The following is a 27,564-nucleotide window of genomic DNA, read 5'->3' as shown; positions in this document are numbered from 1 at the left end:
GCGCCAACTGGTGGACGGCGGAGGAACTACCTTAGTGAATCCCGGTCGGAGCCGAATCCACCGCAGAGAACGCGCCACTGGATCGCGAACGGACCGGGTAAGTAAATCTGCCCCATTGTGTCTTAATCATGATCTAATTTGAGCATAATGCTGGATTGTCATCCAGCTAGAACCTTTCCAGTCACCCCTCCCTGGTCTCCCCAAGTGATATCAAACAAAAACAACAGACATGTGAACAGGCCTATAGAAATCAGTTGGTCTGTATGCTATACATAAAAAATTACATATTGCATACTGATGTCAACACCCAATCGAATGAGTCTTTAGAGACATACATGTACAGTAGGTTTATGTTTTTTATTCCAAAAAAATGTGGCTCTTTAAATAACACATTAAAAAAATAATAATATTGAACAAAATCTACTGGAACATATCTGAAGATCAGCATACCGATCCCGATGTAATTTGAGTCCTGTGAGACATCCCAATAAATGTATATAAAATAACTTCCATCATACATAATGTTTTGAACATATATATCTAAATATTACAAAAAAAATTGGAATAAAGTTCACCTTTTTTCACAGGTCTGACGAGTTCTGACGAATTTTTCTTAATGTACATATATACAGGCACCCCCCGGGTTACATACAAGAAAAGTCCCATAGGTTTGCTCTTAAATTGAATTTGTATGTAAGTCGAAAATGTATAAATTTATAATTGTAGATCCAGACAAAAATTTTTTTTACCCCAGTGACAATCGGAGTTTCAAAAATTTTTTCTGTAATGGGACCAAGGATTATCAATAAAGCTTCATTACAGACACCTTACAGCTGATCATTGCAGCCTGGGACTATAGTAACATCCAGAGAGGTCACCAGAGGTCACAGGGGGCAGAGGGGTCCGTCTTTAACTAGGGGTCGTTTGTAGGTCGGGTGTCCTTAAATAGGGGACTGTTATAAATATATATTTTTTGTCAGGTCATTTTGTTTAACTTTTACACAATTAGAATTTCAGTATCATTTTCTAGAGTTCCAGTTTTATTCAAGGAATATAACTTAAAAGCTTTGAGTATCAAAAGTTTACATTTTTCTTAATTTTTTTTAAAATGCTTAATTTTCTATAATTACAGTATTCCATGCATCAGTTCACATTCACCATGTCATTTGTTTAAAATAAGAAGAAAGGATTAAGTATAAAATCAATCAGAGTGTTTCTCTTACATTTCTCTAGTTATACTTCTCTAGCATAAATTTAATTTCTCTTAAAATGACTACTTAGACACTACTCAGACATCGCACTACTCACACATTTTCTACAATAAACTATTTTAAGTCATATTAATGTAACCAGGCCCCTTGAGTCATTCAACTTTTTAAAATTCCTTTCATCTTTTCGTGCTCAGGAAGAGTAAGAAATATCAGGAGCAGAGAGTCAATTTATTTGGCTTAAATGGACATTTTGTGATTAATGGAGAAAATTAACATATTTCTTGATCTAAATATGTAATTAGCTCTTTTCTTTTTTTCCGAACTTTTTAATATTTAATTACAGAAGGAAAAAAAAAGAAATCCGGAACTTGAAAGAGAATTAAACATCAGTAAAACTACAGAGTCGTTATTATTCATTAATTGTTAATATTCCAACTAATCTTTCCTATTAGTAATATGTCTTGTGTGAGTTCTTATTATTTGACCTTCAAGATTCCTCTTAACATTGTGTTGTAGAATTTTGTACTGCTCCGAGCCATTTATTTCAAATTTAACCAAGGGAAATCACTTTGTTCATGAGAAACATTGTAGAGTTTGGGAATCTTCACGCAGTCTTTGCGGATACATTATCATTTTATATTGACATGAAATATTAACTTGTTTCAAGATTAACTTATGATATTTTGCAAAAGTGTGATTGCTTAGGAAAATCCAATTATAATAAAAACTAGAAACTTTATGGATGGTCCATAGACAAGCAGCTGACTGTGGACCTATGAAACTGATGTGGCCTTAAGCTGCACTAGTGGATGTTATCCAAGTGACCCACTTGGTTTTCACTCTTTATGCCTGTTTCAGGGATCTTAAAGAGAACCCATCATATCAGAAACCGCCCACAACCACCAAGCAGTACCTTATAGAGTATCCAAGTATGCCTTAGGTGTTTCCATATGTTGTATGCACCAACGCATTTCCTCCAAAATGACATTTATTAATGTCCTGTATGTCTTGAGGTCCAGTCAAGGATGCAGGGAACTCAACTACATAGTCAAGAGCTTCCCCACTACAAATTTAAACTTCTAACCCGCCCCCTTCCCGGATGTCACTGTTCTTTTTAGAACGTAGTAGAAAAATAGAAAAACTGTCCGCTCACCCAATCAGGCTTCTCCTCCTTGTAGTAACTGTCCCGTGTGAGGGGTGCAGTAGCGCAGTAGCGTTGAAACGCGTAGGTCCTTCCTGTATCCATCCCATTTTAATTTGTGATGCAATAAAAGAAGGCTTTTAACGGTATCATCCGTGTGGAGGTATTCTGAGTGCTGCCGCACCGTGTTTTGTTTTCACTGTTCTTTTTAACATTATCCTTGTACAGGCGCAGTGTGCCTGTGAGTTCAGTGCTGGTTGGCTCCATAGACATGCTGTGCATGCTGCGTCTTCAGTGCACATTGCGAGAGTTGAGGTCGGCGCATGCACGGTATGTCTGGAAAGACATCCAGTGCTAGCAGGGTATGTGCAGGACCAGCACTGAACTCACATGCACACTGTGCCTATGCAAGGATCATACCAAGGAGGACATTAAAGAGGACCTGTCACCTAAATTTTCGGCACTAGGAGCTGCTTACTAAAGTAACTAGCTCCTAGTGCTTGAACAAACGCCGCAGTGTTAGAGTGATAGCGTGAATACGTCTTTGCGAGCCGTCCGACAATTACACTGTACCCCGCTGCAGTGTTTGATAGCGTTACAGAAGGTACTGTGGCGTTTGATCAAGCACTAGGAGCTGCTTACTTCAGTAAGCAGCATCTAGTGCCGATAAATTGGGGGACAGGTCCTCTTTAACATCTGAGAACGGATCGGTGTTAGAAGTTTAAACAGCAGGGTGGAGTCGGGGTAGTTCTTGACTGCATGGTTGAGCTCCCCACTTCCTCGATGGGATCTCAAGACAGACAAGACAGTAATAAATGTAATTTGGGAATAAATGCATCAGTGTATACAAAATATGAAAACACCTTAGGATACTAGTCTATAAGGTACTGCTTGGTGTTTGTGTGTGTGTGGGGGGTCTGATGTAATAGGTTCTCTTTAACTTGGCTGTGATGTGGTCACAGGACAACTACTTCTCATTACATGGGGCAGCTAACACTGGATGGTGTAGAAAGGTAGAAATGGTTGAGGTATTGGACATTGAGGTCTAAAGTCCTGTCAGCAAAGGCTTGCACACTGGGACCCTAGTCCCCTCCTTCACAGTGCTGTTCTACATTCACAGTTGGACATTGAGGTCTAGGTATAAGTCAAAGGATAGGTTGGGTAGTAGATATATAATGTCAGGTTAAATTCAGGACAACATCAAGAGAAAGCAACTGGAATGCACCTAAGAGAAAGAGTTATACACAAGGGGAGGTCAGGAACATGGAAATCCAACAGTAGCAGAACACCATAGCAAGGAACAAGTAGACTAGGAACCTAATATTCAGGCACCAGAGACTGACAGGGATTAATTGTCCCCACACTTTTGTTGTTGGAAAATTGGAATTTCAAATCCTGAAAAGCATTGTTTGTGATTGAAACATTTTTTTAACTCATAATTCAGTCCTTCGTTAACATTCCATACCGGACATGTCCAAATGAAGTCACAAGATGAGCAACTTTCCTCGAAATTCCTTTGCAAAGTGACATAATATCCTAGCTACCTGGATATTGGGGAATATATGTTGTTTCTTGCAATTTCCAACAGTCCCAATCTATGAAATGGAGTGGAGTACTGCTGCTCCATCAACTAGTGAGAACAAGACCCTTGTTTTAAGAATCTGTGGAGGTTCACTCTTGTGATTTGCGCGGTTGTACCCTCTCCAATCAGATTGTTTTCTACTATAATGTGGAAATTTGGCTCATCCCCTCTGACTTACAGTTAAATAACTGAGGTCACCACAACAGAACACCCTGTGATCAATGTTTACATGTAAGGGTGATCCTTCTAAGACCTACGAAAAATGGATTTCCCAAGGCAGATAAAAACTTTCTAGTATATTTAAAAATTAAAACAACAAATATGATGCCATGTTTAGGTCTTCTTATATGAATCTCAAGTCCTAAATAAACAGCTTTTAAGATAAACAGAGTAAATCAGGGGCGAAACTACAACGATAGCACCCATAGCGGCTGCTATGGGGCCTGCAGTGTCAGTGGGCCCCGACACTGCCATTCAGAATCCTGCCCCTACTAGTTATGCCCCTGGAATAAATCCCCAAAAATCTGCAATAATACAATTTATTGCTTCCAAAAAAGAATAAGGAATATAGAGTGAGTATAATACATCAGCCTTTTACCACTATGTTCTGTAGAATCATGGTGTGACTTAGTTGAGATTTTCCCTTGAGAAATTTTTTTTTTTTTTACTAGCAGAATGAGCAGTTTTAAGTTGTCACTTCTTACACTAGAACATACCTCCAGCTGTTCCCATGCAGGATAGAGGCTTTCACAGTGGAATACATGAAACAGAAACCAGCATCAACAGGTGAACATGCTGCGTCCAAGTAAGATGAAAAACACCATATTCAGGGAGCAGAATGAAGCGAGTTTTATATTCTAAAATATATTTCATAATTATAGTAATTTTTATAGTTCCATCAGATTCCACTTTACAGATCAGAGGGTTCATGTACAGAAGAAAAAGCAAAAAAATAGCCAGAGCAAAGTAGCAAACTAAATAAATCAAACACTTTAAGTCAGGGCTCTGTGATGAATTAGGATACCAGTTCTAGAACCAGTCCAGTTCTAGAACACTGAACCAGCCATATTTTGTTAGAGAAGCTGAAGAGAACCCGTCAGGCAAATTAACCCCCCAAAACTAAATATATTTTCATAAACTGCAATTGGAAAGCATTAGCCCTATCCATTCATTGTCCTTCTACATGTCTGTCTGTCTAAAACAATTAGGTCCTAAAGCTGTGTGCAAACATCCTGAAATGGGTTCAATGAGTCATTATCATATTGAGCAGTCCAGCTTATTCATGAGTGGGAGGCACAGCCACACCCCCAATGCTTGACTTTCAGCCTGTATAATGATGTGACACTCCTGGTGCTGGCTCCTCTATGTGCTACCTGGTGCTGGGGCCCCCTGCAGTCTTTGTGTACATGAGATACACCTATACACATGACTGACAGCCTGTATAATGAGGAGACACTGCTGGTGCTGGCTCCTCAATGTAGTTTCCGCTGCTGGCGCTCCCTGCAGCATGTGTGTATGAGATACTCCTATACACATGACTGTCAGCCTGTATAATGATGTGAGGTATAATGGTGTAATGTCTCCTCCATGTGCTTCCTGGTGCTGGCACCCCCTGCAGTCTGTGTGTGTATGAGATACTCCTATACACATGACTGCCAGCCTGTATAATGATGTGACACTCCTGGGCCTGGCTCCTCTATGTTCTTCCTGCTGCTGGTGCCCTCTCCAGCCTGTTGGTATATTAGATACTCCTCTACATGTGACTGACAGCCTTTATAATGATGTGACACTCCTGTGCCTGGAGCTATGTACTTCCTTGTGCTGGCGGCACCTGCAGCCTGTGGGAGTATGAGATACTCCTATACACGTGACTGACAGCCTGTAAAATGATGTGACACTCCTGGTGCTTGCTGCATCTCTATACTTCCTGGTGCAAGAATGCACAGGGGGGTGAGACTTCAGAGGTTACAGGGGCGTGGAGTAGCCTAAGCTCACTTACTTAACGCCGCAGTAGCCTCTGAAATTAATTTATGTAAAAGAAGGATACATTTGTATTTAGTTAGATAGGGCAAAAACATTAGATAAAGACTATGTAGGGCTTAGACAAAGGAATATCTCATTTAGTGTTTTCCTGATGGTTGGTTTCCTTTAATACAAATAGAAATACAGATGCCAGCCACAAGCCAGTATCTGTGAAAGGCCAGATGCCAAGTGCATTTAACGGCATGGTTCACTGGGTAACAGATGGGGTGAAAACCATCTGAGGAATGAAGTAAATGGGAGGAGTGATTACAAAAGAGTTAAAAAAGGCTAAAGATTTAGACTAAGAAATGTGATAGCCCTGCCTAAAAAGATATCTCTTGCAGTCATGTTTAGAAGTGTGAACATTATGTATTGAAAGGTAGTGCATTCGACGAGCAGGTGCAGCTTGAGCAAAGTTTTGGAAGTTTTCAATGTAATGTTAACCTTTTATCACTGGCAGAATGGAAAGCAAGGGTAGCGAGGTAAACTGAGATAAGGTGGGGAGGCACAGCATTCTGGAGAGCTTTGCGGATAACGGGGATTAGTTAACATTGTACTCTGTGGTCAATGGGCAGCCAGAACAGTGAATGGCACAGACTGGAGGTATATGTGTGTAACATTTACATTAATGAGTCTAGAAACTGCAATTTGATTGAAGAGGGAAGAATTTAGTGACCAAAAAGAGAAATTGGTAGGAAGATATCGTAGTAAATATGAAAAAAAATTTGAAGACAAAAAATTTTAAGTTTTTTAAGTTCTCCCAAGTTTTTTAAGTTCTCCCATTGTCAGATTTCTCCCATTGTCAGATGCTGGAGTCTTCTAAGACTCCAGGCTGTCTTGGAAACAGATTGGAGACAGTAGCAACGATCCTCCCAAGATGGTGGTGCCCACGCAACACCAGGGATTTAAATTCAACCACCGACTTTGCCAGCGGCATTTAAAAGGTCAATACCCGCAATCGCTTCCTCTGGGTGTTTGCTGCATTATACTGCAAATCCCAGGTCTGCATGACGAGGGCTCATTGTGTGCGTGAGTGAGCGTTAAGGAGTTAGCATAGAGTGCACAAATAATTGAATGAACAAATAAAAGGTTAAACATGAGTCCCCATGTCACAAATTTGATCAAAATCTGAAAATTAGTAGCGCATATGGTGTTCAGAAAAAAAATGACCAATCAACACTTTTTTGCCATTCTACCCCAATACAAATTTGACTAAGAAGTGATCAAAAAAGTTGTACAGTTCTCAAAATGATATCAAGGAAAAATTATACATCATAATACAGCTCAGAAAAAAAATCACATGTGTCAGTACATAGCGTTAGAATATGTACAGGCGGTTCCCTACTTAAGGACACTCAACTTACAGCCGACCCCTAGTTAAAGACGGACCCCTCTGCCCACTGTGACCTCTGGTGAAGCTCTCTGGATGTTACTATAGTCCCAGACTACAATGATCAGCTGTAAGGTGTCTGTAATGAAGCTTTATTAATAATCCTTGGTCCAATTACAGCAAAAAAATTTGAAATTCCAATTGTCACTGGGGCAAAAAATTTTTTTGTCTGGAACTACAATTAAAAAAGATACAGTTTCAACTTACATACAAATTCAACTGAAGAACAAACCTTTGGACCCTATCTTGTATGTTACCCGGGGACTGCCTGTATATCGTGTTGCAAAGTTTAAATTGATTTAAAAAAGGTATAAAAACATTTAAAAAACTACATTCATCTGAAATCTCTATAATTGTTCTGCACTAAAGAATAAATAGGGATGGGTCACAAAAATACAGCAAAAAAATTAGGCAAATTGTGGGTGTTTTTTGCCATTTTTGACAAGCTCCCATATGGCTTTGCACATAAGAAAAAAAGATACGTCTTTTGAATGTGAAAAAACAGAAACTCAAGGGGTTGGAGAGGTTGTTTCACGCATTTGGTGCATTAGTGTACAGTATATCGATGTCACAGGAGTCAGAACACGCTCTATGCATTAAATGGATGACCATTCACTTGAATAGCTGCCATAGAGTAGCACATTTCATTTCGGTTCTTCCATTTAGACTACTTTCACGCTCCCTCGTAAAACACAGACGGCCTCTAAACACTTTACATCTCTCGCAGCATTTTAATTTATATTTTGGGAAATAATTTTGATAAATTGACTGCAGTAACTTCAGCATTAAAGTCCCTTTCATTATTATACGCGGAGCCGAAGGTTTTTCGATAGACGTAAATTTATCGAAAACGTAAACCGGGGTTTAACCGGTGTCTATAAAACAGTAGAAAATCCTGAAATAAATTATTTTAAGAAAATATTGGATATGAGCAATACATCATTTTACCATATAAAGTAATGCAGATAAATACACGGTGGGGATTGCCAGTGTGTAATCTCTAAGCCTTAGATAGGACATATTACAGCTTTAGAGTAAATGTCAAGCTGTCTCCCTGCTTATTAGCTCGGTGGAATAGTGGTCATTCCATTTAAATTAAACATATTTTCTTATACCTGAGCTTACATGAGCCTGTGCCGTATTATCCTCAAGAGCAGCACTACAGTAGGATTAGTGACAAGGCAGCGCTCCTAGCAACATTCACCTCCCTGCTGCAAAAACCATTATTTGGAATATATTTTGCAAATTGACAATCACCTCGAGCCTCGGCCGGTTATCCAAGTTAATCACTACTTTTGGGAGTGTACACACTAAGTTGATCTCAGCCATAATTAGGAAAAACTTTACTTGAATAGTTTAAAGGGAATCTGTCAGCAATTTGGACTATGCAAAGTTGCGTACAGAGTTATGTGCACACAGGGCCGCCATGAGACGGTGTTCAGTGTGACTGTGTTCATGGGGCCCCGAGGAGGAGAAGGGGCCCCTAGTCACAGAAAACTCTCCACCATTCCCGGGAATTCACTGTGCACACAAGACCAGATTATCATTCTGTGGGAAGCCCACACAAGTCAGTGGCCCCAAACTTACTAGTGGCGGCCTGGGGTGCACCAGCCATGAGGCAAGTTGAGCCTCTCGCCTCAGGCAGTAGCTCTTGCAGCCAGGTAGGGGGGCAGCATGAGGGTTAAAGTCACCTGCTACAACACTTAAAAATTGTTTCTCTTCACACCCAATGTCGGCAAGGGCGTGAGACATACCTACCTTCTATAAATACTTACCCGGTATATTTGTACTGGATGGGGCAGACAGGGTGTCAACTGTAGCTTGCCTCAGGCCTCATAAAGTTTAGGTTCAGCCCTGGTGGCATCCCTGTGTGTACAGCGGGCTATGAAATGTGGGTACACACTATGCATGCGCGGGAATTCCAGAGAGCCAGATTACTGTAATGGTTCTCTGAGAGGAAAGGGGGAGTTACAGATGAGTGAAGAAATGCCTAAAGCTTCATGAATTACCAGTTGATGGAACAAGCTGGGGTTATTGTGACATAGACAGTAGCCCTACAACCTCATAGCATGTGTCTAAAAGTCTTTCTTCTGCTAAATGTGACAATTTCAAGCTTATTCAAAAATGGATGAGGTTGTCACGAGGACCTGTCAGGAGATTTTACTAATAAGTGTAATGACTGTTTTCTATTTTTAGCTACAAAAATGCATAGCTTCTATCCCCAAAAAGGTGACGCATAGCAAAGGTCAGGCAAAACTCACCTAAGTACTCAGAATTAGTGTTGAACGGACCTGATGTCAAGACGTTCTGGCCAGTTCTCTACCACTGTGCTATGTAGCTTGATTGTTTTTACCTGTCTTTTTGTTGCTGGTGTTTCTGCATTACCAGTTGGTGGTTTTTTACTTCTCCCCTGTGTTAATTTGTATTATCCTATCAGGAGTAGTTGGGCTCCATTTAATGCTGGTTTTGTCATTCAGTATTTGCCAGGTATTGTTGTATCTGCAGTGTATCCCTGACTCTGTTCTGTAGGAATATTTATACTTATGAAGTGTCTTGTTTCTTTGACTGTGGTGAGAGATTCTGTTAAGTTTGTCTTTTCTCTTGTATTCATTCACCACTTTCCTATCTGTTCTTCTTTGTCTGTGTTTATTTTTAGTGAGTGTTTTTTGGAACTGCACTGGTTGTTACCCACTGTTCCTATCCACTCTTTTGCCCTTCTTCCTGCATTCATTCTCCCTGTGTTTTTGTGTCCATGCAGGCATGGCTTGTTCTCCAAGTTTTTACTTGCAGCAATTGTTTCATTAGCAGGGCCCAAATTTAGTACACCAGAACCAAGTATCCATTCGTTCTATTCCCTGGAAAGGTCTTCGTGTTCAGAGAGAGATAAGTTGTCAGGTTCGGGGCTAGCCCGGGTAAGCTGACCATCACCAGCAGACAGGGACTAGCTTGTCCTTAGAGTAAGGGACAGTTTTCCCTTCATTGCTTCCCAAGTTCTTGCTGCTCTTTTTATATGATTCCCTGCTTCCTTGTATGCCATGACACCTAAAACGCAATGTTCAGCACAGACTTGAACATTGTGGTCCCCTACGGAAGTTTGGGTTTGGCGATCGAACTGTTTCGACCCCCCGGTCATTGGCAAAGCATTCGAATGCTGCAGCAACCTTTGAGATTATCCTGTAGGTAACTCTATGGACAGAGGGTAGGTACTGCTGTCCACTGTTCACTCAGGAGGGAGGAAGGAGAGTTCATATGATTTCTGTGGTCTGCTATAAGGTGGTTTAACCTTGTAATGAATTGTAATTGGGAAAAAAGTGGACTATTTTTCAATTTTTTGCGTAATTATAATATTATGTTTTTTTTCTTATATTGTAGGACGATGAAAACAACAGCAGCTGTACCAGCCAGTGGAAATGGGTCCTATGTTAAATTAACTGAAGTCATTGGAGGTGGCCTGAACTTTGAACCCAGGTAGATCAATTATAAGCATCTCACTGTCACTAACTGAAGCATCTTCATCTGTGTAGAACCAAATACTCCTTATTTTAACATGGAATCTTATTTTTCTTAAACTATTTCACTTTGTCTTTAAAAAGCGTACATGCCTGAATCCTGCTGTGGCCATCTTGACCCCACATTTTAAATGCTTTTATGCCTTTTGTTTTGTTCTTTCCTTAAACAAGATGTCTTTAGATGTTGGGTCACCAAGTGTCCTCTTTCAAGATGTTGTAATATTGCATTATTAAAATATAGGTCATGTAGCAGTGTGGCTACCCCGAAGGGACTGAGTGTAATAATTGAATATTTCAAGTTTAGATTGTTATTGATTGGCCTTGTTTTAACCCCGAAGTATGTAACTTTTTTCTTGCTTTATTATAGACCTTTCTGAATGTATCTTATATCATAAAACTATTGTCGATTTTCCTCAGGCACATGACTGAGTGCGTCAATCATGAGCCAGTCGCACAAACTGTGCCTAAATCACAGCGATATAGCCTTCAATTGGGCATGTTCACAGTGGATGTACCGTGGCCTCTCCGCACTGCCATTTACCTGCAGCATGATTTTTAGAGCAGATCCTCCTCCTGCTTATATTGCAATTATTATATTGATATTGGCAGGGTAAACAATGCTCACCCACCAATGTTGGTTGGGACACAAAGAATTGCAAGTTGTTTGTGTCTCCCAATGGACACACTATCATGTCCATGAGGCCTTAGAGACAGGCAACCTGAATGCAGACACCAACATTGCAACAAAATCCAGATTTTAGATGTGAATGGGTTTGTGATGGGCAATGGTTTGTTGGCAGTTTATAGTTGAAAGAAGTCAAGATTGCAAGTGAGAGGCTTAAGGGCAGGGGTTGTTGAAGTGGTCTAAGGGTCTAAGGCCCCTTCTACACTGCAAACCGGAACTGAACTCAGCATGTCAGTTCAGTTCCAGTTCATAGCGTTTGGGCCGTGCGATCTGAGCAGCACGCGTTGCGAGTGTGATGCGAGTTCATCGCATCACACTCGCGAGTGTAGAAAGGGCCTAAGGGTGCATAGCAAGTAAATGGTGATGCTTAATCCATTTTTGATATTTGAGTTTGGCTACATTCACTTGATTGAGACTGAGTTGCAGCTACCCCATAGCATGGAAGCAGAAATGGCGCTTACAGAGACTGCTTCTAATTGGTGTCAGACCCCCCCAATTTGATTTCAGAATTATACAATAAAGGGAAAGCATTGATAAGTAACTCAAATGGAAGAAGGGGGAGGGGAAAGAAGGGGAACAGAAAGGGGAGGAAGTTGGAGAGGGAACGGTGAGGAGAGTACATACCAACATTAACAGTTAACAATAACCATAACAGTAACTTGTTCCCTGAATGCTTTCACCTCTGTGCCATACAGCTGGTTGGACTACTCGATGACCTTTCGCAGGAATGTAATTCTATAGAAGAGATATGTGTAGCACCAAATCTCTAGAAGTTATGTGAGATGGGAAAAGGTTAAGGTCTGATCCACCTGGGTAGATTGAAAGCACAACATTTGGCCCATATACGATTGTACTCGGGTAATGAACCTGTTCTCATAGTGATGGGCCTTTCCATAGTTACATTGAACTGTATCCCCTGCACAATCTCCATAAGTAATAGCTTTTTAGCTGTGTGTATTCTGGTGACGGCCAAGATGGGAAATTTCAGCAATTTGTCCTCTTTGTTAAGGTCATCCAATTCCAGGGAAGGGGAGCTACCTGAGGGCCCCATGGGGGAGGGGACAGGAGGATTCTTTTCAGGAAAAATAAGACAGAATGCCAAAAGCGACCAATAGGATAGGATCCACTTCTTGAAAAGGAGAGCACTGTTGATGGAGGGAGGACATACAGAACCTAGGCAGAACCAAGCCACTGTTTTATATGAACTGTACCGAGTTTTGGGAATGAAAACTCAGTCTGTGGCAGACTGGATTAGTTCTGGGTTCACATATTGGGCTATTTTAAAATTAAATACAGATTCAATTTGCCCATCCCATGCAACTGTTACTGACACAACTCAGTCCCCTGCCACCCACCGCTAAAACTCTATGTCCCTCTGAAAAGGGTTGTCTGAAATGGCCTATTGATGGCTTGTCTGTAGTAGAATTCAATATGGCAGACTAGTTGTGTACATAGCATGTAAAACTGGTCCACCATACAGTGGCCCACATTTACTAAAAACAGTGCAGTCTGTACTATGTGCAGTTTGCCTGTGTCGTGTGCAGGAGGCGCCAGATTCAGGATTTCTAGCTCACATTCTTTATGAATCTGGTGCCACTTGTGTTGCTCCCGGCAAAGTGCACCAACTTTTTTTGGTGCACCTTTAACATGTATCGTGTGACACAATTCTTTTGGACTTTGCTTGATAAATGTGGTGCACGATCCGACTGAGCAGAGGAACTACCCCTTCCATTTAGAAATTTGTTTTGCATGAAAAATAGTTCAGCCGTGCCAAAAACAGTCGCATGCAACACAAATGTGGTGTGGACCCTTCTCGAATACATACACAAAGTCCGTCAGAAAACACGTCAGAAAACACGTCAATGGCATTGTATATTCTCATGACTGTATATATATATACATATATATATATATATATATATATATATATATATATATCCGTACAAGTGCTGATCTTACTGTTTTTACTTTTTGCGCACTTTTGCATGATCAAGCACCTGGGGTAGAGCAGATTTTCCCCATCCTGTTTTTGCGGAGGTGTTACTAGGGTGTTGGATACCCACTGACCGCCAAATGTTCACCTATTATTATTTTAAGCTATTACTACTCAGTCTTTTAAAACCCCTTAAATAACGTTTAGCCATAATTTCGATTTTGATTATATCTATAAATATCTTCTTCAATTCTAAGAACAAAGGATTTCTTCTTTTATGCAGATTGTGAATCCGTCATTTGGTTGTCTCTCTTCCAGAGGTGACATAGCTGAGCGCTGTATTATTAGCATAGACAGAATATTACACATTCTTACTGATTGTTCTTCCCCATTCTACATGTAACTGTAACATGCCTTCCCACTGCATGTACTGAAGAACAAAGCTAAATGATCATCAACAAGGGGGGAACGGGAAAATCTTCTGAATATGAAATTTGCATATTTTATTGTTTGCATATCTTATCATGAATTGCATTTGACTCACAAATGAAGTGATAAAATGACATGTAGATTTATTAGGAATTTTGTACCTTTGTTTCTACATGGGATTTTCTATAAATAGATGGAAAGAAAATAGGTGGATGTTTCTGCATTTGAATTGAATATAACAGTGCACTACAGGTAACTACATACTTTAGACAGGGGGCATCCTCTACACCTAGAGGTACAGAGGTTTCACCATCACCATAGAAAGGAGGCATCCTCTACACCCAGAGGAGAGGTGGTCCTACAATCACTATAGACAAGGGGCATCCTCTACACATAGAGGAGAGGAGGTTCTACCATTACCACAGACAAAGGGCATCCTCAACACCTAGAGGAGAGGCGGTCCTACAATCACCATAGACAAGGGGCATCCTCTACACCTAGAGGAGAGGAGGTTCTACCATCACCATAGACAGTGAGCATCCTCTACACATAGAAAAAAGGAATCTATACCATAGACAGGGGGCAACCTCTACACCTAGAGGAGAGGAGGTTTCACCATCATCATAGACAGGGGCATCCTCTACACCTAGAGGAGAGGAGGTTCTGCCATCACCATAGACAGGAGACATCCTCTACACCTAGAGGAGGTTCCACCACCGCCATAGACAGGGGCATCCATTACACCTAGAGGAGAGGCAATTCTACCATCACCATAGACAGGGGACATCCTCTACACCTAGAGGAGAGGAGGTTCTACCATCACCATAGACAGGGGGCATCCTCTACACCTAGAGGAGAGGAGGTTCTATCATCACCATAGACAGGGGACATCCTCTACACCTAGAGGAGAGGAGGTTCCACCATCGTCATAGACAGGGGGCATCCTCTACACCTAGAGGAGAGGAGGTTCTACCATCACCATAGACAGGGGACATCCTCTACACCTAGAGGAGAGGTGGTTCTACCATCACCATAGACAGGGAGCATCCTCTACACCTAGAGGAGAGGAGGTTCTACCATCACCATAGACAGGGAGCATCCTCTACACCTAGAGGAGAGGTTGTTCTACCATCACCATAGACAGGGGACATCCTCTACACCTAGAGGAGAGGAGGTTCCACCATCGTCATAGACAGAGGGCATCCTCTACACCTAGAGGAGAGGAGGTTCTACCATCTCCATAGACAGGGGACATCCTCTACACCTAGAGGAGAGGTGGTTCTACCATCACCATAGACAGGGGACATCCTCTACACCTAGAGGAGAGGAGGTTCTACCATCACCATAGACAGGGAGCATCCTCTACACCTAGAGGAGAGGTTGTTCTACCATCACCACAGACAGGGAGCATCCTCTAAACCTAGAGGAGAGGCGGTTCTACCAACACCAAAGACAGGGGGAATCCTCTACACCTAGAGGAGAGGAGGTTCTACCATCACCATAGACAGCGGGAATCCTCTACACCTAGAGGAGAGGCGGTTCTACCATCACCATAGACAGGGGGCATCCTCTACATCTAGAGGAGAGGCGGTTCTACCATCACCGTAGACAGGGGGAATTCTCTACACCTAGAGGAGAGGAGGTTCTACCATCACCGTAGACAGGGGGAATCCTGTACACCTAGAGGAGAGGCGGTTCTACCATCACCATAGACAGGGGGGATACTCTACACCTAGAGGAGAGGAGGTTCTACCATCACCATAGTCAGGGGGCATCTTCTACACCTAGAGGAGAGGAGGTTCTTCCATCGCCATAGACAGGGGGGATCCTCTACACCTAGAGGAGAGGTGGTTCTACCATCACCATAACAGGGGACATCCTCTACATATAGAGGAGAGATGGTTCCACCATCGCCATAGACAGGGGACATCCTCTACACCTAGAGGAGAGGAGGTTCTACCATCACCTTAGACAGGGGGCATCCTCTACACCTAGAGGAGAGGCGGTTCCACCATTACCATAGACAGAGGGCATCCTCTACACCTAGATGAGAGGAGGTTCCATCATCACCACAGACAGGGGCATCCTCTACACCTAGAGGAGAGGTGATTCTACCATCACCATAGACAGGGGGCATACGCTACATGTAGAGGAGAGGAGGTTCTAACGCCACCATCGACTGGGGCATCCTGTACATGTAGAGGAGAGGAGGTTCTACCATCACCATAGACAGGGGGCATCCTCTACACCTAGAGGAGAGGAGGTTCCATCATCGCCATAGAAGGGGGCATCTACTACACCTAGAGAAAAAGGAAGCTCCACCATCGTCATAGGCACACTCTTTTACTTTGAGAGCAGTACAAGAGGAGCCTGGATGCCTTTCTTGAGGACAAAAATATCATATGTTATAGGAAGAAAACATTTTGCTCATTTTATGCACATTTTATGTGCATGAGTTCTAGAAAGAATTTGTGTGTTCTCCTATATTTTGTGTCATATGCCCTGCAATGAATTTACATCATATCATATTTAATTTATAAGGCAAGCATAATATATGAGCCCAATTAAACAAACCAGATGCTACATCAGAACCAACACACACGAGTAATAAGGACATATCCAAGAAGCCTTTGAAATTAGGTTTCTTTTCTATTCTTTTTTTAGTTCTCATACAATACATAGAAACTAGATATCTAATGTTTGTGTAGTCATTGTTTCTTTACTCTTACGTGCTATATTGCAGTTTAAGATCTGATCAGAGTCTCTTGAGACAAACAGGTTGATCTTAATATATCCTTGACCTCATCCACCTCTGAATTTCTGCAGCCAAGAATCCATGTTTGCGATCCACAGACTCAGTGATAGGAATGCAGTCAAGATTCTCAATAGAAATGTCAATAATCTCGTCAACTGGATTCCGGTCACTAGGGAGATGTCATGTAATTCTACAGGTTGACTACATGGAGTCTAACGTGACAATATGCTCTGTCCAATTTCTAAGAAATAATTGGCCACCTATGACCTTCCCTGAGATTGTGAACATACAATGAAACCAATCTGTCACCTGTGACATAGAAACGGTATGATGATGTTCATCGCTCATGTATCTCTGGTGAGGTTGGTGGATTATATGGGGCACGATTAATCTTGTCATTGACTGGTATTGGAAATTAGGGTTTGTTCAAGTGCCACAGATTATAGACAGCTACCTCAATGGGGGTTGTAGAACTCCCTGTAAAGCCTGTAGGGATAGTAGTATTTAGATTGGACATATTAACTCAATAAATCTTTCGTATGTGCCTTCTGCATGGCCTTAATGGTTCATTGAGAATTTATCAAAAACAATGTTGCCTTAGGCCCATCTGTAAAATTAATTCTCAGGGTCCATATTCCATTGTTCAAATCTTTACATATATAGCTCACTCTTAGATTATGTAAAAACATTATGTAAAAAATAAATGTTGAGTCTGTCTGTAAAGTTGACCTAAGCATTTGAGGCAAATGTGAATTATGCAGGTGATAATAATAACCTTCTAAATATACTCAGCTAAGGAATTAAACCGCTCTGTCCCGTTCTTCTGCTTCTTTCTTCTCCTGTAGTGAGTATTATATCGGAAAGCTTTCCCAAGCCTGTATATAGTACATAGATAAGGACAGGAGTCGAATAGTTAACTCTTTAGAAACCCAGATAACATTTTGCTCGATAAATCATCTCTGTAAGGAGTAGACCATCCTGTGACTGTAAAAAGTTTAGTCATTAAAAATATTATCAGCCATTTGTTATCAATAAGCTGTCAAGATACTTATGGGAGAGAAATGTAAGTTATACACCCTGCTAAAAGCAGGAGAGAGGAGAAAAATGGAAAATTAAGAATTAATAGAAAAATAAAGTATATTACAACGATTACTATCATCATCTGTATGTGGACTGCTACTTTCTGCATTTTGACTTCACAGTTTAGTTATGCTTTAAAGGGGTTTTCCCACGAAGACAAGTTAGGCCCTATCCACAGGATAGCGCCCAGCTTGCTGGTCAGTGGGGTTCTCAGTGCTGAGAACCCCAGAGATTGCGAGAACGAGGAGTCCGACGGACTAATGGAGCAGACGGCCATGCATGACCATTCTACTCCATTAATCTCTATGGAGCTGATGGAAATTGCCAAGCACCGCGCTCTGTTGGACCCCTCGTTTTCGCGATCTGCGGTGGTCTCACTACTTAGACCCCCTCTGATCAGCAAGTTAGGCCCAAAAGATTGTGACTGGCTCAATCACTCAATCACTGGCCGAAACTATGATTGACCTTAGCTAATATTTTCAAAATTATCTCGCAGGAGTCTTATAGGATGAGTAGATCAGTTCAAGTTTGGGCTCAGCCAAAGCAGAAAGTACCCAAAGCCATACCCACTGATAACACCAATCATTGGCTTCACCCTTGAAATGGAAGCGGCAAATCCGCCAGAGGCTCTAAAAGGCTGGTGGTGCGCCAACATTTTCCAGTGGATCGTCTTCAGAAAACAACAATCATAGAATTATTGGGAGCATGCGCTGGCAATGAGATGGCGAAGCAAATTTAAATAATGCCTCTGGCTTTGCCATTGGCATTTAAAGATTTAAACTCCTCGATTGGCGACAGAATTGACCACAGATGTTACCGACAGGGGGTGAGCCTGATCACCGAACCCAAACCTCTTACTGAAGTCCTTGGTTTCGGGATACCTAATCATGGTGGTTCGAGTCCACTTCTTACTACTTACAGGCTATACTGTCTACAACATTTTTATGTGTTTTTTTTTTATCTAAATATTTTGCAAGTACAAGAATGTCCAATAAAACCCAAGAAGATTTGTTCTTTTTATGTTTTTTTATGTTGGGATGAAAAACTTTTTTTTTAAGGCTCACTTTATCAGCTTGCTGAGTTTAGGATCTGGAGCTTGAAGCCTTTTATCTTTCCTCCTCTAGTAATTTAATCTATCAATTGTTCAAGGGATCAGCATTTTTTAAAAAAAGGCGACTTACTACAGATAGGGATATAGTCGCTTTATCTGTCTCCATGGAAACCTGCCCGTCCAGATCAGTATGACAAAGTTGTAGAATTTTTTTTTTCGATTTAGAAGCTATTGTTCACTGAAATCCGGGGGCTTTCACATGGGCCGTAGCGAGAGGGAGGCGAGCGCTCCGTTTATTATGAAATTGATTCGGTTAAGATGATGTGTATATTAAGTTTAGGAGCTGTGCAGCTATTTCCATTTAGCTCAATTATGTGCTGATAAGAGAGAAAAGGGAGGAGATAAACACAACAAATTGTGTTAGCGAAATCAAATTTCTCCGACTAATGCAATAGACGACACTATCTGCGGAGACTTAGAAGATGCTTTGTTCTACGGGGTTGTATTATCAAAACACGGTAGCTGCAATGTCGCAGAATCCCACCTGTGGTATGAGATTGCCTCGTAACTCAGATAAACTTCTATGATGTGCAATATTTATTGGGGCACATGTATCATAGTTTCAGCTAGGCAAATTGTCAAATTTTAGCGACTTTTGCCGTTTTTGCGCCATTTTTGCGACTTTTAACTCTGTTCTGTTTCAAGTACAGCTTGTCGGCACCTTTGTGCCGTGTGTCTTATGTATCATTGTTTTCCAGATGTTCCGTGCAGCATTTTGCTGTTTTTGCGCCATTTTTGGCGCAATTCTGCACCTGGTTCAGGGCAGGTGCAAAGGTAGTTTTTGTTGCATGGACCCGATTTTAACATGTAAATTGGAATTATTTCACATGCTTTAACTGTTAAACATTTTGCACAGTGACCTCTTTTGTCAAAATTCTTAATTTTTTTTTTTTTTTTATTGGTTGCTTCTAAGGGTGAAGTCGCATGTAGCGGTTTAATTGCGTTTTTAAGGCATTTTGAAACCAAATACAACAGCTGTGGAGGTGATTTGCCTTATTTCATTACTGTTAACATTTGCATTTACAAAATGCAATATAAACGCCACGTTAACACATGTGACAAAATTGCATTTACTATAGGTTTTGTACATTTAAATGTTAACAGTAATGTAATTAGGAAAATCACCTCCTCAGCTGTTGTAATTAGTTTCAAAATGCATTAAAAATTAAACATGTTAAATCCCAAATTAACAGTAGTGTCCACTCCTGTATATAACCCCCTCATGTGGCTTGTATCCTCTCCTGTATACAACCCCCTCACGTGGCTTGTGTCCTCTCCTGTATATAACCCCTCACATGGCTTGTATCCTATCCTGTATATAACCCCTCACATGGCTTGTATCCTCTCCTGTATATAACCCCCCACATGGCTTGTATCCTCTTCTGTATATAACCCCCTCACGTGGCTTGTGTCCTCTCCTGTATATAACGCCCTCACATGGCTTGTATCCTTTCCTGTATATAACCTCCTCACATGGCTTGTATCCTCTCCTGTATACAACCCCTCACATGGCTTGTATCCTGTCCTGCATATAACCCCCCACATGGCTTGTGTCCTCTCCTGTATATAACCCCTCACATGGCTTATATCCTCTCCTGCATATAACCGCTAACATGGCTTATATCCTCTCCTGTATATAACCCCTCACATGGCTTGTGTCCTCTCCTGTATATAACCCCTCACATGGCTTGTATCCTCTCTTGCATATAACCGCTCACATGGCTTGTATTCTCTCCTGTATATAACCCCTCACATGGCTTGTGTCCTCTCCTGTATATAACCCCTCACATGGCTTGTATCCTCTCCTGCATATAACCGCTAGCATGGCTTGTATCCTCTCCTGCATATAACTGCTCACATCGCTTGTGTCCTCTCCTGTATATAACCCCTCACATGGCTTGTATCCTCTCCTGTATATAACCCCTCACATGGCTTGTATTCTCTCCTGCATATAACCGCTAACATGGCTTGTATCCTCTCCTGTATATAACCCCTCACATGGCTTGTGTCCTCTCCTGTATATAACCCCTCACATGGCTTGTATCCTCTCTTGCATATAAACGCTCACATGGCTTGTATCCTCTCCTGTATAAAACCCCTCACATGGCTTGTATCCTCTCCTGCATATAACCGCTCACATGGCTTGTATCCTCTCCTGTATATAACCCCCTCACATGGCTTTTATCCTCTCATGTATATAACCCCCTCACATGGCTTGTGTTATCTCCTGTATATAACGCCCTCACATGGCTTGTATCCTCTCCTGCATATAACCCCTCACATGGCTTGTATCCTCTCTTGCATATAACCGCTCACATGGCTTGTATCCTCTCCTGAATATAACCCCCTCACATGGCTGTGTCCTCTCCTGTATATAACCCCTCACATGGCTTGTATCCTCTCCTGTATATAACCCCTCACACGGCTTGTATCCTCTCTTGTATATAACCCCTCACATGGCTTGTATCCTCTCCTGTATATAACCCCTCACATGGCTTGTATCCTCTCCTGTATATAACCCCTCACATGGCTTGTATCCTCTCCTGTATATAACCCCTCACGTGGCTTGTATCCTCTCCTGCATATAACCCCCTCACATGGCTTGTATCCTCTCTAATATATAACCCCTCACATGGATTGTGTCCTCTCCTGTATATAACCCCTCACATGGCTTGTGTCCTCTCCTGTATATAATCCCCTCACATGGCTTGTGTTCTCTCCTGTATATAACCCTTCACATGGATTGTGTCCTCTCCTGTACATAACCCTCTCACATGGCTTGTATCCTCTCCTGTATGTAACCCCTCACATGGCTTGTGTCCTCTCCTGTATATAACCCCTCACATGGCTTGTATCCTCTCCTGTACATAACCCCTCACATGGCTTGTGTCCTCTCCTGTATATAATCCCCTCACATGGCTTGTGTTCTCTCCTGTATATAACCCTTCACATGGATTGTGTCCTCTCCTGTACATAACCCTCTCACATGGCTTGTATCCTCTCCTGTATATAACCCCTCACATGGCTTGTGTACTCTCCTGCATATAACCGCTCACATGGCTTGTATCCTCTCCTGCATATAACCGCTCACATGGCTTGTATCCTCTCCTGTATATAACCCCTCACATGGCTTGTGTCCTCTCCTGTATATAACCCCCTCACATGGCTTGTATCCTCTCCTGTATATAACCGCTCACATGGCTTGTATCCTCTCCTGTATATAACCCCTCACATGGCTTGTATCCTCTCCTGTATATAACCCCCTCACATGGCTTGTATCCTCTCCTGTATATAACCCCCTCACATGGCTTGTATCCTCTCCTGTATATAACCCCTCACATGGCTTGTGTCCTCTCCTGTATATAACCCCTCACATGGCTTGTATCCTCTCCTGTATATAACCCCTCACATGGCTTGTATCCTCTCCTGTATATAACCCCTCATGTGGCTTGTGTCCATGTGGATTTGAGACATTTGCAACAAAAAGTCTCAAAAAATTTGCGCCAGCCAGGATAGGAAAGACTGAACATGTATCACATGTAAAAAGACAGGATCATACATAAGGTGCAAAAAAGAGCTTCCAAATGTCTCTAAAATTCACCACAAAAATACAAAACTATGATACATGTGCCCCATTATTTTTTTGTTTTCACTATTATTATTTATTATTATTATTGTATTTTATTGTATTATTGTTGTTTTTACATCACAGTTTCATCCGTCTGGTTTTTTATTTTTATTTTTTTCCACATTAGGAAGCCCCTGGCACAGGCTCTCGTGGATGTGTGAACAGCCTATTGATTACTGTTGCTTTCTTTTCGCCTTCTGCGTTTACTTTCTATTCTGCAATAACATTGCAGTATTTTCAATACATGTGGGAATACAATACATGCTTTGCATTGTGCTGTAGTTTAACCTCTGTGTAAGCTGCTCTAATATCCTGCCGTAACGCAGACAATTCTTTAGGATCTACTGATCTCTAGTGGCCAATATAATAAAACATTTCACTCCGGATCATGGCTTGGAAGAAATATCAGTACATTCATATATACAGACGTCGTGGCGCTGAAGCGATCAGGTAAAGCTGCTCACATGCTGAATGAACACATAGTAGAATTGGGTTGTAGGGAATTTGCTGGATGTTCTTAATGATGGTTTTTATGAGATTTTTTTTAAAATGTGGCTGAATTTCTGAGCTAATAAGCTAAGGGAAGGTTCATACTGAATAGTGTTGTCACCAAAACAGATTTTTAGGATAGGCAGATGTGTCACCAAGGGAAGTCAATGGTGAAGAAGCTGAAAGGTACTCATATCCATTATGTTTTATTTAAACCAATTTAGGGAAATTGAAGATAGAGATTAGCATAAAGTGAACTTTAGAATGTTTCAGTTAGTCAATTTTACTGAATGTTCTTTCAATTTCAGAACAGAAACATTGTAGTTTATCTGTATTTGGTAACATGTAATAAAATAATAATAGTTAATAGATAAAAGCTAACATTACACAAGGATAAGTGTGGGGTGGGAGAAGGGGGCAATCGCTTGGATCCTTATAGACGACAAAGGTCTTGGGTTCTTCCTTTCCTTCTTGGGACTATTATGGATACTTTGACAGTCCCCTAGGTTTTTTATACAGTGGTACTGTAAACATTTCCATTTCCATTTGTTTTCTCTTTAGTTTACTAGTGTTGCCCCCATTTTTTTTTTTTTTTTTTTACTTTCCCTAATTTGTCCATAGCAATGCGAACTAACATTTTTGGGTGCTATGATTATTATAATATAATAACAAGTAAAATAATATAATAATATAAATAGTGTGATATAATAATAATTTAACAATCATAATATTACATGGGAAGAATAATAGTGCCGTTATGTCCTTGTCAATGTTTTCCTACTAGTGTGAGAAGACGCTGATTTTCCCAGTGGTTCATTTTCATCCGGCAGTGTGAACAATGTCCATATTATTCCATTCATCACACCTGTCTCTCTCTCTGCAGCCGTGCTATGGACTAGCAATAGTTAACACCATGTGACTGCCACATGTATGACTGCCAGGCTGGTAGGACCACACTTCTCTTAGTTACTCGGTGATGCTCTTTAGGCTCCTCCTGGTGTAGCTCTCCCTCCCCTGCTGGGGCTGGGAGCTTATGTGGTCATCAGGTGGTGTTGAGGCGGAGCTTGTTTCTCCTGGTCCAATCATAGGGTTATGGCATTATAGGGCATGGCCTGTCTGTGCCATCTCCAACTGGCAGTTACCCACAATCGATCACATCTCTGTGGGAGGGGCCACTAAGCACTGTTAAAACCTTAAATTTTTTGATGATTTCATCTGCCCCTTGATTTTTTTTTTTAAATAAAAAAGAAACACGCACGGTGTGTTGAATCCCAGTGTCATTGGAGCAATATAAGACCAGGAATTTAGGGGCAGCATGCAGCTAATGGAAAAGTGTCTTGCTGCATTTTGCTGCAGCAAATTAAAGGGGTTGCGAGATTAAGATTGGCTGTACATATTTTACAACTGTGGGGCTCATTTACTAAGGGTCCGATTCGCGCATTTTCGTTGGGTTTCCCGTATTTTTCCGTTTTGCGTCATTTTTCCATGGGATTTTGGCGCACGCAATCAGATTTCGGCGCAATCGCTTCGTGTTGCATGCAACAGAAATCGGGGGCGTGGCCGATGGAAAACCCAACGGATTAGTAGAAACCGCTGGATTTTAAAAAAAAGTGTTGCTTGTCACATACACTTACCTGCACCAAGAAATAGAAGGTGAACTCCAGCAGACCTCGGCACAGAAGCGACACCTAGTGGATATCGCCGCATGGACCTTAGTGAATCCCGGCCGGACCCGAATCAGCGTCAGATAACCCGCCGCTGGATCGCGACTGGACCGGGTAAGTAAATGTGCCCCTGTGTGTCCTTTAGAAGACAGTGGACTGTAGTGGGTGCGTAGAGGTGTGGTGGTCTCTATAGTTATTGCCCCCGCATTTATTATGCATTGTTATGTCATGTTTTAAATACCCCCTATTTACCCCCTATTTTTACTGTGAGGGTGTATCATGTATTCTATATGTATCATGTATCCTTTGGATGAGTCTTAAATATAAAACATTAGAATACCCCCTCAAGGCCTTGATTGCTTTTATGTCTCCTCCTTGGCTATACTGATACAACACATAAACTACAGAAGTGTTGGGTAAAGGGGTCCTAATATACAGAGGATGCTAGATAGGAAATGCCTCATCCCTTTGCAGTATAGATCTGCATTCATCTGAGAGGAATCTGAGCAGACCTGAAGTTCTGACTACAGGACTGTGTTAATGGTCGTATCCAATGCCAACCAAAACATACAACAGCAGTACTAACAGAGACAAGTTAGAATTATATCTGTAAAATGCTGTATTTTTGTTAATAGCATTAATTTAGAAATTGTGTTATCCTGAGTATATTTAAGAATGTTGTACTTGTGGGAATAGCCCTTTAAGGAGCAGGGGCAGTGTAGTCTATTCTAGTATAGGGACGTAGGGAAAAAGTATTATAAACAGGGAGAGACTTTGTAGGTCAACACATGGTTCACAAAATATATAGAAGGGGACAGTGGGTTTATATCATTTATAGGAGCAATAGTAAAATAGGAGGATACAAGATGGTTGTCGAAATATAAAAAGAACATACAAGTAATATAATATATTTTAGATTTGAAAGAGGGTCAAAGGACAATTCAGTAACAGTGTGGTGCTGTAGCTGATGAACATTGAACTACTTGGGGTCCTGTAGACTTCTGGGAGTGCAGTATTGTGGTTCAAAGCTATTTGGCATCTCTTGAAGTGCTACTTTATATAAATTGGTGTCTGTATGGTGGCTACGGGTAAGTCAATATTCATTAAAGAGGATCTGCCACCCAGTAATAGAAGTGTTAAATTGCTAGCTTTACCAGAACATACCAATAAAGCTAGAAAGCACAGCGTTTTCATGAGGGGGCGGTCCGAGCTGGTGGTGATTGCCACATGAAGCCTGGCACTCATCGCCAGCCTATGGTATGGGAGGGGGGGTCCGGGAGAAAAGCTGAGGAGAGGGAAGCACCTAGGACCACCCCCTCATGAATATGCTGGACCACTCTAAGCTTGAGGCATATTCCCTCTCCACAGCTTCTCCCCCAGAACGCTCCTCCCATACCATAGGCCGGAAGTGACTGCCAGGCTTCATGCGGCAGTCACCGCCTCTTCGGACCGTCCCCTCATGAATACCAAGATAGCAGCAGTCCGTCGTTCTAAACACGTTCTAAACGTTCTAAACAGCAGCTCCCTGAGCCAATATTTGGGTGACAGGTCCTCTTTGCAGAACACGTATAGTTTTGTATCTTACGTTCCTGCTATTTGCAGTCACTAGACGGTGGCTTCAGACCATCATCACAATGGGGCACATTTACTTACCCGGTCCAGTCGCGATCCAGCGGCGGGTTCTCCGACGCTGATTCGGGTTCTGCCGGGATTCACTAAGGTCTGTGCGCCGATATTCACCAGGTGTCGCTGCTGCGCCGAGGTCCGCTGGAGTTCACCTGCTTTTTTCTGGTGTATGTAAGTGCTGATCTTGCGACACAAATGGCTTTTTAAATTCTGCGGTTTTTCCGAATCCTTCGGGTTGTCCGGTGGCCACGCCCCCAGATTTCTGTCGCGCGAAAGTCGGCGCGATTGCGCCAAAAATCGATCGCGTGCGCCACAATCCTGTGAAATACAGTGCAAAGAGGAAATATTCGGGAAAAACCCGACGGATTCGCGGCTGCGGACCCTTAGTAAATGTGCCCCAATGTGTAGAGTTTTTCTAGCACTTTAATTGCCTGTTTACATTTTTCTTCACATCTCCAGCTTTTTATTGTATATCAAGGATTTATTTTTATACTTGGTAAGTGGTTGGTAGTCGGTGATAAAACATTTCATGCAACAAAGAGAAATAAAATAATATTTTACTGAAATAAATAGTGTTATTTCTGGGGGGATATTAACACTTTCTTGTCTGTTTTTTTTTTCCATTACAGCGACACTTGCGTTAATAACAGTGTTATTTACATTGAATGCAACCCAAGAGGTAGGTATCACTTACCTTCATATCTACCTGCATATAATGGGGCACATTTACTTACCTGTCCTGACGTGTTCCCCGAAAGTGCATTGTCCGACCGGAATGCCCTGTGCCGTGATTCACTAAGATCATGCGCCCGATATTCTGCATGTGTCTCTTCCCCGCTCAGGTCCTCCGGAGTTCACCTTCTTCTTCCTGATGCATGTAAGTTCTTGATCTTGTGACACAATTTGAAAGTTAAATCCTGCGGTCAGTCCGAATAAGTCGGATCATATGCCGGCCCGCCCTCCCCCGATTTCTGTTGCATGAAAGCCAGCGCAGCCGCACCACAATCCGATTGCATGCAACACAATCCCCAGTTAAATACCTGTCACAGCGGCGCAAATCCTGAAAATGTCAGCAAATCTGACTAAAGTGCGGCCGCGGACCCTTAGTAAATATATGAGGGGTTATAAATTCTACCATTTTGCCTATTAGAGTGCATTCAGGTGACCATTATGGGGGCCATGATCCAGTCTCCAGATGTATGGCTCCCGGTGACTGTGCATTGAGCACATGGTGTGTCACCAAACCATCACCACACTTCATGTTTTGGCAGATTTTCGGTGCAGCTGCTCATCTGCCCATGGAGGGAAG

At 41.8% G+C, this 27,564-nt stretch overlaps 1 protein-coding gene across 1 annotated transcript in view; it reads left to right on the top strand.

Annotated features, from left to right (window-relative positions):
- Window positions 1-27,564, top strand: part of TMPRSS15 (transmembrane serine protease 15) — a 184,103-nt gene that overhangs the window by 139,716 nt on the left and 16,823 nt on the right. Inside the window, exons 19-20 of the mRNA XM_072133217.1 lie at window positions 10,719-10,814; window positions 26,885-26,934. Of these exons, the coding sequence (XP_071989318.1) occupies window positions 10,719-10,814; window positions 26,885-26,934 (146 nt within the window). The remainder of the gene's footprint in view (window positions 1-10,718; window positions 10,815-26,884; window positions 26,935-27,564) is intronic.

This window comes from Engystomops pustulosus, chromosome 2 (genome assembly GCF_040894005.1).
Source record: "Engystomops pustulosus chromosome 2, aEngPut4.maternal, whole genome shotgun sequence".
NCBI classification, from domain to species: domain Eukaryota; kingdom Metazoa; phylum Chordata; class Amphibia; order Anura; family Leptodactylidae; genus Engystomops; species Engystomops pustulosus.
This window is presented reverse-complemented; position numbering and strand designations above follow the sequence as displayed.